General features: G+C 51.9%; 2 protein-coding genes across 6 annotated transcripts; one reads left to right on the forward strand and one right to left on the reverse strand.

Moving 5' to 3' along the window:
* Positions 1-83: 83 nt before the first annotated feature.
* Positions 84-2,396, reverse strand: lsm14b (LSM family member 14B). The gene is made up of 9 exons (XM_011618336.2): positions 2,269-2,396; positions 2,003-2,180; positions 1,741-1,904; positions 1,523-1,661; positions 1,271-1,456; positions 1,092-1,178; positions 871-1,032; positions 672-798; positions 84-581 (listed from the first exon to the last, which is right to left on the reverse strand). The coding sequence occupies exons 2-9, from the start codon at positions 2,121-2,123 to the stop codon at positions 422-424; spliced, it is 1,146 nt and encodes a 381-aa protein (XP_011616638.1). The 5' UTR covers positions 2,124-2,180; positions 2,269-2,396; the 3' UTR covers positions 84-421.
* Positions 2,397-2,618: 222 nt separating this feature from the next.
* Positions 2,619-10,425, forward strand: LOC101061826 (transcription initiation factor TFIID subunit 4). Of its 5 annotated transcripts, XM_029833645.1 has the most exons (16): positions 3,348-3,489; positions 3,561-3,702; positions 3,986-4,140; positions 4,327-4,446; positions 4,739-4,870; positions 5,007-5,129; positions 5,230-5,319; positions 6,780-7,016; positions 7,103-7,220; positions 7,531-7,636; positions 8,144-8,313; positions 8,399-8,529; positions 8,604-8,729; positions 8,919-8,975; positions 9,063-9,182; positions 9,363-10,425. In XM_029833645.1, the coding sequence occupies exons 2-16, from the start codon at positions 3,633-3,635 to the stop codon at positions 9,531-9,533; spliced, it is 1,926 nt and encodes a 641-aa protein (XP_029689505.1). In that variant the 5' UTR covers positions 3,348-3,489; positions 3,561-3,632; the 3' UTR covers positions 9,534-10,425. The 5 variants fall into 5 exon arrangements, with proteins under 5 accessions (XP_029689504.1, XP_011616636.2, XP_029689505.1 ...); XM_011618334.2 differs by having other exon boundaries at positions 2,620-3,702; XM_029833646.1 differs by lacking the exons at positions 3,348-3,489; positions 3,561-3,702 and having other exon boundaries at positions 4,000-4,140; positions 4,288-4,446.
* Positions 10,426-10,787: the final 362 nt, after the last annotated feature.

Below are 10,787 nucleotides of genomic sequence, written 5' to 3' on the forward strand. Positions count from 1 at the left end.
CATTACTGAGCGGAGTTAATACCCAACTTGTTCAGCACAACATATTTAAGACTTTTTACACACGTTAAAAATGAAGTAAAATAATCAGCCGTTTCAAGTTTATTTACAGTAGATTTACCTTGCAATGTACAAGCTTCAGCCTTTAAATACTTTCACTTCACTTTTTTTGTATAAACATTTGACCCAAAATTAAATGTACAAATAAGGACAATGCTCCCAACAGGCAAAGTCAGACATTTTCAAAAAACAAACAAGTATCCAGGAGCTAAATTAATGAAAATAAAGAAATGCCGCCAGTATCAGGCCAGGATAACTGCCTTGAGGGGAAAAAAAAAACAAACCAAAAAAAATAATAAAGCACCACATCGGCAGTGGCTCATTGAATCCATATTTCATGAGAAGGGCAAAGGTACCTTGACCTTCACACCTGCCCACTCCTGGATCTGCAAGAGAACCCAGCCTGCACGGTGCCTCTTCCTCGTCTTCCAGCTAATCCACCTCTGAAGCCTTGACCCCTGAGGAAGCGTCCAGGGACCCCAAAGGTCTCCAAATTCCACTTCCGCTCCTCTGCCCATGTTAGTCTACAGGAAAAACGTATACAACATAACAAGAGGCGCCAAAGTGCAATATATTCCACTGCAAAATAACCAGTTTATACAAGATAAAATCACCTATACTTCATATCAGATGAGATGTTGTCAAAGAAGGACTTTGTTTTATCATAGTAGAACTTTGGTCCAAAATGGTCGTCCTCTCCACGCAAGGACGATTCTTCTTTTAGACCCGAGTCGTGACTTCCTGCAAACACAAACGGGCGGTTCACACATGCCAGCAGTCAGACGGAGTCGTAGAAAAAAGCCTTCTGCCAACCTTTCAGGCCGACCCCGTGGTGCACCTGCGTCTCCAGTTCCTCCTTCTTAAACTGGGCGTTGGACAGATCAAAATCAAAGTCCGTGTCGAATTTTAGGGTGGCAGAGGGGACACTCGCCACCATGAGCTGGCCTCGTCTGCGGCTCCTGCGCCTGCGTGCTCCTAAAAACACGCCGCGTTAGAGTTATTGCAACAGTGGTTGCGTCATGGCTTTCATTTACCTTGTCTCCTCCTGGGCGGCAGTCTGTTTTCATTACTCTGCTGCCGGCTCTCCTGCTGAGCACTGGCCATCCCCGGGCTCGCTCTTCCTTGAAATTAAACCGAGCTCGCCTCTATTATTGCACACCAGGTTATGAAATTTCTGCGCTTTCAAATCCAAAGTTTCAGGACAATTTCTTACTGGTGGCTCCAGCACCCATTATGGTCTGGAGAGCGGCTCCTCTGCTTCCTTGCAGCCTCCTCCGCACCCACCGGGGATCCTGCTCCTGAGCTGAACCCCACTGTCTGGGTTGCTCCACATGGAGGGTTTGAACAGCTTTTTCCACCATGGGGCCTCTTCTGATAGGAAAGCCAGGGAGCCCGGGCCCTGAAACAGCATTTACGATGGCACCTTCTACCAAGATTCCAGGTTTATTTCAGTAACGCGCCTTACCGAGACCAAGAGCTGCATTATATTGCTGGTTAAGCAGAGAACTAGCAGCAAGCTGGTTATAGCCGGTCATCCTTAGGGGGCTGAATGATCCACAAGTAGGGTAGATGCCTGAGGGTACTGCACTGGATGACTGAATACACTTGAAGCGAAATTAACAGACACATTCTATTGCACTTGTCCTGCGCCGCCTCTAAATGTGTAGCTTCGACCTCGGATACCTGTACGATGGCAGGATCTGGGGGTAAGCCGTGGTGAGATCTTGGAGGCTCACAGAGCGTGATATCCTTAATGTCACTTCCTCGGAACGTGATATACTCGTAAATGTCATCTTTGGGCGCTGTCGGTCTGTCGGTGGGGCGCCCCTCCGTCCCAAAACATTTGACTAGTCGGAAGAGTTAGATACAATCCAAAAGATTTGTGATTCTACTAGTCTGTCAGTCATTCTGCACCTTAACATGTGGACAAACCTGCAACACTCACCTTTAGCCAGCACTACGGTGGAGTTGACTTTGTCAATTGTGTATAAAATCCCCTCATATCGATTCTGGGCTTTGGAAATCAAGCCTATTTTACACCCAATGTATGGCTTTGCAGAACTCATGACTAGATCAAGCGCTGGGCAGCTCACTTCAGGACCTCACAACAACCACAGGAAGCACTGGAATGCATGCAGGATACCTGGAAATCATTTATAAGCGCCCTCAGGTGACTCCTAACCCCGCCCACTCATTGAAGTCAAAGCGCACCTGGCAAAGCGGGACCACTGATTCATTATTTACCCATCCGGGGCTGCCATGTATGAACTGCAGTCTATATTTGCTACGTGGCAAATCTAAACATGTTAGAGTTTTTACCCACAAAGTTTAAACAAACTCAAGTCCAGGTGTCATTTAAATCTGACGTAAACACGAGAGACGCCCGGTTTACCGACCACCGGTGTAACGAGGATATCGCTCAGACCAGCGGCAGGTCTGAACTGCACTTCCTGGTTGGCTCCTCGGTTATTTATCGCCTCGCGCGGACCAATCGCTGCTCGAAGGCGGGACGCGTCACGAGAGCGCATCCAATCGGCGCATGCGTCTCACGAGGGAGCGTAGCTCGGCAAAGATGGCGGCTGGTTCCGATTTGCTGGTCGTCTGATGTTTTCTTCAGCGTTACGAGCGGGGCGAGAAAAGTAGTTGGCGGTCGGGTTGGACCTTTCCGAGCCCGACTTTTGAGTCCCGAGGCGCGTCAAGACGTCAGGGAGACTCCAGTGAGCAGCGAACTATGTCGGAAGTCCAACTGTAGGTCGCAATTCCGATGTTCGGAGCAGGAAAATTGGACTTTCGCAACAAGCGCTCGCGCAGGCGGGTGAGGTAGCCGCGCTCGGAACTGACATCTGCTCGCGTCGGTCGCGTTTGTCGGATGGTAGCTGCCAACTTGGCTTCTTTCCCGAAACTCATGAGACTCTGAGAGTTGTTGGGCGAGTTGATGAGGTGTCACTAGCAGCGCTGCTTCCCACGCTTCGAACATGGATGATGGAGCAGCTGGGATCGCGGCGGCGGCGGCGGCGGCGGAACCGAGCGTGACAGCCGTCCAGGAGCAGCCCAAAACTGGGGCAGCCGGCGGTGTCATAACTGTAGCGACGGAGGCGAAGAATAAAAGTGGACCGAATGGCGTCCAAACTGTGAATGGAAGCGCCGTCCCGATGAACTGTCACCTTACGGGAGGCGCGTCTGTTGACACCGGCGGCGACAGCGCGCAGCCCGCCGCGTCTGTCAACAACGGACCGGCGAGCGGACCCGGTGCGGCGGCTGCTTCTGCGACATCCATTATTCGAACCGCCTCTCCCAATAACGTGACACCGGCTCAACGAACGGTGCCGACGGTCACGCTCGTGAGGCCACCGGTACCGAAGCCCTCCAGCTCTTCTCCGGCGTCACCAGCTGCCTGCAGCTCATCCGGCTCCGTCCCCGACAAAGTGGAAGGTACAAAACCCATCATTCAGGCTGTTGCTCCGGCAGCAACGGCCACCATTACGAGCCCGACTGTTCTGCAGAACCTGAGGACTCCAGCGCCGTCTACAATAGCTATCAGTACCGGTGGAGGAGTCAGACCCCTGGGTCAGCAGATGGTGGCCCCCAGACTCGCTCAGCCTCAACAAACCACGACAAGCGTCCAAAACATTCAGCTGCCTCCAGGTAACCGAGCTCTGCACCTCCCTCACAGGCTGCAGGAGCCTCCGCAGGAGCCTGTTGCCGTCGGACAGGGAGGTTCTTCTGTGTCAGTTCTTGTGAGACCTAAAAATTGCATCCTGGTGCCACTTTGAGTTGCTCATTTTGACCAGAATACTGTAGAACCAAGCAATATTTAAGCTGTTAAACGGTGCATGTAACGCTGTGAATGAGGGTCAGATCTAAATTGAGGGCTCAGCCGCCGGTTTGATAGATTAAACTCCTTTTAATGAGCGTTTGGCCCTCACAGGCATGGTTCTGGTGCGAAGCGAGAGTGGGCAGCTGCTGATGTTCCACCAGCAGACTCTGGCTCAGATGAAGGCCCAGTCGCAGTCCCAGAGCGCCATCACGCCGCGGCTTTCGGCCCCCGCCAGCACTCCACCTGTCCAGGTCGCTTCCCTTCAGGTACCTGACAGAAAATGGCGATCCGTCATCGACGCTGTTAATCTGGCATTAGCCCAAAGTGACTAATCCGCACTTATTTTTGGTCCCTGTCTATTTTATAACGGGCTCGTTTGTTTTTTTTAATGAATGAACGCTGTAAATGAACAGTGAGGTGTTCCCAGGTCCCGCTCATCCTCTGTTCTGCAGGCTCCTGCTGCGTCGCTGCTGAACCGCGCCGTTGCTCCCGCCACGATCATCAAGCAAGTTTCCACCGTCTACACCACAGTGGCGGGCACCACGACCCTGCAGAGGCCTCCCGTCCTGCAGGTACCGGCTCCACCGATGGGGTGATGGGTCGGCCCAGTCAGCCCCGATTAAAGTCCACAAACCTCTGAAACGTTTCCAACAACTTCTCCCTCCGTATTAAACATTTACGTATTCTTAACCCTTTGGCCGATCTTCGTCTTGCCTCACAATCATTCGCTAAAAGTTTTAATTTCTGCCATTTTGTTTAATTGCTGAGGCTTTTGTTCCTGGATTTTGTCATAGATTCTGCTCTTTCCATGAGTGAAACCAAGTTCCCCACTAAGCTGACAGGACTTTTGCTCCTTTGATTTAGAACGCCATCATGCTGGGAGGAACCGTCGCCGCCCCGGGCCAGCCGCTGGGCACCGCCACCACTGTGCAGCCCGGCGCCTCAGTCCCACAGAGGGTCACCGGGACCTCTGCCACTCCAACAGCCTTCACAGCTGTAAGAGCTCTAACCTTGAATGTTTGTTCTTAGTTATCTGTTGGAGGCAGAGTTACGTCGTTTCCCTTCACCTTGATGGGGGTTTTTTTTCTACTTTGGGGAACCTTTGATGTCTTTTTGCACGTCGTGTTTGCAGGAGACGCTGGAGAACGTGAAGAAGTGCAGAAGCTTCCTGTCCACGCTCATCAAGTTGACGTCCAATGGGAAGCAGTCCTCTGAGACGACGGCGAATGTCAAGGAGCTCATCAAGAAGCTGCTGGTAGGCCTTCAGGCCCGTCGTTATGCCTCGCCATCGTACGGCGCTCCCCCGTGTTTTGGGCTCATGTTTCCTTTCCTCCTCTGTGATGATCCCTCAACAGGAGGCAAAGATAGAAGCAGAGGACTTCACCAGCAGGTTGTACCGGGAGCTCAGCTCCTCGCCACAGCCGTACCTTGTGCCTTTCTTAAAGGTGAGATCTGTCACCCGCCGACACATTTGCGGGTTATTGTCCTCCCGCAGTCGTCTTGGCCTCACTTCACCTCGCATGATTTCCTTTTTGGACCCGTTTCACCCCCCAAGTGTTTATGATAATGAAATACTGTTATGTTTAGCACGTCAACAACTCGGATCAGTAACTACACGCAAACCTGTTTGATTTTTGGCTTTACCTGTTTAGCTTTACCCACAGTGCACCATGAGGATGTGCCCCCCCCCCCCTTTATTCAGAGGCACACAGGTTACCCTCCAGCCAGCCTGCCCCACAAACCACAACCACCGTGTTGCCCTGGTTTCCTCACTACCTGTCATTTAACATTGGTGTGGAGACCTCATGACCTCGAGTGTAGGAGGCAGGAAAGCCCCTCTGAAACTGCACAATAAAGCCTCAGAAGTGCACCTCAGAAAGTCTCACAAACATAAAAATATACACCCTTTTGGAGGCTTAAGGTACAGCACAAACACCGGTTTTAGAACAGTAACAATTCAGCTCATGAAATCTTACATTTGAAGGTCTCCCGGTTCGAACAAGCCCACTCACAACGATATCAGTCAGTTCTAAATGGTCCAAATAAGCCTTTGAATTCAGGGTTCTGGTCTTTTTAATGATCAGATTTATGTGCGTGGGTGGGGAACAGATATGTACTCAGTGGGGGGAGGGGGGCATATAGATAACTAGATAAAAATTTGTTCAGAACTTTTTGAGTTAGTTTCTTAGAAGACAAACAAACGGCGGCTGTCACGTGACCTCCGGCAGCGATGGAAATCCAGCGGGGGCTCAGTCATGGTGGTTCCTGCTGTGTGGAGGAGGATTTCCAGATGTGACTGTACATCTGGAACAGTCTTTTGTCCTCTCCTTTGACTCCCACACACAGAGATGGGGGAATTGTCTAGTTTGAAAAAGTTCTCTTTGTTTCCAGTATCTTCAATGATAAGCTGGATTTGCATGTTTGCTAACAGTCCAAAGTGTCCCTGAGCCCATCTCCCGCCGTCCTTCGGTCACATTAGCTTTTAATGCCGGGATCAAAGGTAACGGTCCCTCTCCATTTACATGTACGCGGGTTCTGGTGCTGGTATTATGGGATATAGATGGACAAATGCTCTGATTTGTTATGATTATGCATGGAGATTGTGCTGATCCTCTCCCTCTCTTTGCACGTGAAGCTCTGAAGATGCTTCTTACGTGGCAATAAGCTCTTTCTAATGACCCTTTTTTCCTTTGGAATGTTGCATTTAGGAATTTCCCAAACTTTCCCGCCCTCCTTTTTGCCCCAGACCACCAAAGCTTGAGAAACTACAAGAGTTCTCATTAAAGCAATTAATGAATCTGGGCCCTAAATCATGCTGTATCAACAATAGTTTGATCCACCCCACATGCACTGATGGAAGTCACTCATTCGGTGTCGTCATGGAAACGTGTCTGTGCGCTCGCAGAGGAGTCTCCCGGCGCTGCGTCAGATGACCCCGGACTCAGAGGCGTTCATCCAGCAGAGCCTCCTGCCTCAGACCAACACTCCGGCAGCAGCAGCGTCCACCGCCCTGGCTGCGGTGGTGCTCCGGCCCCCCCTCTCCACCGCTGCCCCCACCAGCACCAGCACCAGCACCAGCACAGCCTTGACCAAAGCCACAGTCATCAGCCTCAGTCAGGCGCCCCACAGCAAACCCACGCTGGTAATTCTGCACCTCTAGTTCGGCATCTCTGATGCTTTTACGGGTTGTTGCTCTTAATTCTCTTTGTTTATTATCTCTGGGTTCAGCTGGTGCCGCAGCAGAAGGGGGGGGTCACGAGGCCACAGATGACGTTAGCCCAGCCTCCCGTGATGACCCTCCAAGGACCCACTCACAGCCGCATCATTGTCGGCCAGCTCCAGACAGGTGTGGGCTCAACACTCACTCATTCACTGATTTTTGAAATGTTGTATGATGGGGTCTTTTATCCATCACTTGTTTGACTGTGTGCATTATGGGATGGGCCGTTTTCATCCAGGTTTGTGTGGATGTGCTGCCACCTAGCGGACACGGCTACTCGGTGCACCCTTTAGGCAAATAGTGAAAATACATGTAATTATGTAGATATTATCTCTGGCATTTCCTCTGACATTTTTCCATCTGTGCTGACAAACTCAATTTTCCCAAGTTTGAAGCTGGAAATTTTCTTTCTCAATCTGTCTCTAATGGCATCCAGCCGTGAAGCCGACGTTGGCGCCCGCGCCCAAAGGCGTGCAAGTAGTCAGTCTGCCCCCTCCTACTGCAGCTCAGAAGAGTAAGGAAGCAGCGGCGGGGACGTTCAGGTTTGTGTCTGCCGTCTCTAATTCAACACCCCTGTGTTTCATGATGAATGGGTTTACTCTGACGCACCTTAAATGGCTGCAGCAATCGTCCTAATGGCCAATTAATCTCTTAAGATAATTAATGAGGGAGGGTTTTTGCCAGCTGGGAAGGATGCCCGCTTGGTTTTGCGCCTATTCTAACAAAAACATCTGCCCAGTTTGCGCTAACAATGACAAAGTAATGCGTTAATGTCACCTTGTAGCAAATGGCCCAGGAGACGGCAGTAGAGAGGATTTATTATGGGCTGCTGTGTACATTAGACTGAACAAGTGTAACTAATAGCCCGGTTTATGACCTGAAGCCAATTTGTGAGCGTAAAATAGTGATACGAGTGAGGACTCGGCTCCTGCCGCGTTGTTCTGGGTCGGCTCGTTTGTGTCCTGACACTCCGGATCCGGTTGCTTCTCCGTGTTCCGTAAAAGGAGCTTGGCTGCTTCCCTCTCTTTTATGTCCCCCCCGTCACTCAGGGATGACGACGACATCAACGACGTGGCCTCCATGGCGGGAGTCAACCTGACAGAGGAGAGCGCCAACATCTTAGCCACCAACTCGGAGCTGGTCGGCACGGTGACGCGCTCCTGCAAGGACGAGACGTTCCTGTCCCCGTCTCTGCTCGGCCACCGAGCTCTGGAGATCGGTGAGGCGTGCGGGCGTTGGGGAAGGGGGTGGGGGGCGTCTGAACCTCCTCTAAAAGTCTCCCCGCGCCCGTTGTGCTGTGACAGGCAAGAGGTTTGGCGTCGGCGAGCTGGGGGCGGATGTGGTCCGCTACATCTCCCACGCCGCTCAGCAGCGGCTGCAGGACCTGCTGGAGAAGGTGTCCCACGTGGCACAGCTGAGGAGCCACATCCTCAAGGTGACGCGGTCGGCGGATTAATCTGGTCCCGTCGCACCTGTTGTGACCCTGACGACTCTCCATTCGTCCACCAGGAGGACGGGCGGCACGAGCAGGTCAGCGACGTGCGCGCTCAGCTCAAATTCTTCGAGCAGCTGGATCAGCTGGAGAGGCAGAGGAAGGAGGAGCAGGAGAGGGAGATCCTGCTGAAGGCTGCCAAGGTAACGAGGTGATAAAGGAAGAGGCCCCCCGCTCAGGTCAGGGTCAGTAGTCCACATTCAGTCCGCCGGCCGTCAGGAGAGAATAGGAGAGAGAATAGATCCGTTCAGCGAGGAAGCAAATGAATAAATGAGCCGAGCGAGCAGAAGGTATCCCGGTGCAATGCTAACGTGTCCGTTACCTCACCGCAGTCACGGTCGAGGCAGGAGGACCCCGAGCAGCTCAGGCTGAAACAGAAGGCCAAAGAGGTGAGCGTGCGTCGGGATGAGTCTAACCCCGCCCACACCGCCGACCCCCCCCCCGGCTAACGGCCCACTTCCCTCTCGCACCCCCAGATGCAGCAGCAGGAGCTGGCGCAGATCCGCCACAGAGAAGCCAACCTGACGGCGCTGGCGGCCATCGGACCCAGGAAGAAGCGCAAGACGGACGCCCCCGTCAGAGGCGCCAGTGCAGAGGTGGGGGCGTCTCCTCAGTGGGGGGGGGGGCTCTGGAGGGAACTGCCTGACTGTGTCCATATATATATGATCCATATTTCACAGCAGGGCTGCATTGATTTTTTTTTTTTCCCCCTCTAAATTGAACAAATGGGAGGTTGAATAAAAGTTGCTTGTTGTTTGCTCCGTTCTATGACTCAGGGCTCCGGGTGGGGCCCCCCCCCCCAGCCTGGAGGCTCCAGCGGATCAGGCTCCAGACAGTTTATGCGACAGCGCATCACCAGAGTCAACGTCAGGGACCTGCTCTTCTGCCTGGAGAACGAGAGAGGCACCAACCGCTCGCAGCTGCTCTACAAAGGCTTCCTCAAATAGCCGCTCCCCGCTGGGACCTCCCCTTCGGATCAGCGGCGAGCCCGGCCGCTCGCTCCCGCTCTTCAGAGGCCGCTGGCGGCGCAGCGCGGCTTCCGTCGTGCGCAGCCTCCCTCCCGTGCACAGGAAAGACGGGAGGAAGCGTCAAAGCGAGCGCGCCAGGGTCCCCTCGCCGACACCAGCGCCGTGGCAACGAAGCTCCGACGCGGTTCGGCCGAAACGCCACGTTTCTTTCAAACCAAACGTTCTATTTAAGTTCCTGCGATGCACATTTAGCTTTTTTTTAATCGCACCTGTGGCCGTTTTTAAGCGAACTTGTCGCCATTCGTCACGTTCTGAGATGCCTTCTTCCCTGATGAAGCCATATGGACGATGGGTGGAGCCGAGTTTATATACCCTCTTATTATTGGCTGTCTGTTACTCCTTTGATGTTCTGCTTTAATGTCGGTCTTAAGTGATGATTTCATGTCCTCAGTAATTCATCTTTGCCCACTTTAAACTTCAGTTTACGCAGAAAATGACATTTTCCGACTAAAGTAGCCAAACACAAACAGCCCTCCAAAGTTTGTCCAGAATTTGTGATTTTGGACCCTGAAGATCCACGTTTTTACATGTACGACCGCAGTTCTGTGCACTTTGAGGCACTTTGAATACGACCACTTTGTCACTTTTCACATATCTGAGCACCTTGATCTTTGTACCGTTTGTCATTTTATAAAAAAAAGTTGGGTTTTTTTAATCACATGAAAAAAGATTGTAATTAGCTTAAGTTGGAGATGCTCTCGTTACTATTGTAAGCCTTTGTTCATATGTAAATACATGAATATGAAATGTTTAAATGCTATTTTACATTGGACTCAAAGGAAAATCTATAGTAAAGATATTTTAATTGTCAGACTGATTTCTCTTTATAAAATCATTAAAAATGAAGGTTGTGAGCAAATGTTTGGTGAAGCATCACCATCAAACAGGCTGCTAGAGAATCCGCCCCTGACCCCCCCAAAGGTTCAGCCTTTGTCTCAGCAGACCAGAGAATTTGGTTCCTCCTGGTCGTGGACTCCTTCATCAACCCCAGGGAGGTCCATCTGCCCCCTCCACAGGTTGACCCACCCCTTCTGGACCGGTCCCGTTTATTAAAGTTGCAGATCTGTGCCTACACGCAACCCCTCGGCGTTGCCCAGTGCCCTCGCGTGCACTGTCCGCTATGGCGCCTTATATAGACGCGTGCGTGTGACCCCGCCTCACGCACAATCAGCG

The sequence above is a fragment of the Takifugu rubripes genome, chromosome 3 (assembly GCF_901000725.2).
Source record: "Takifugu rubripes chromosome 3, fTakRub1.2, whole genome shotgun sequence".
NCBI lineage: Eukaryota > Metazoa > Chordata > Actinopteri > Tetraodontiformes > Tetraodontidae > Takifugu > Takifugu rubripes.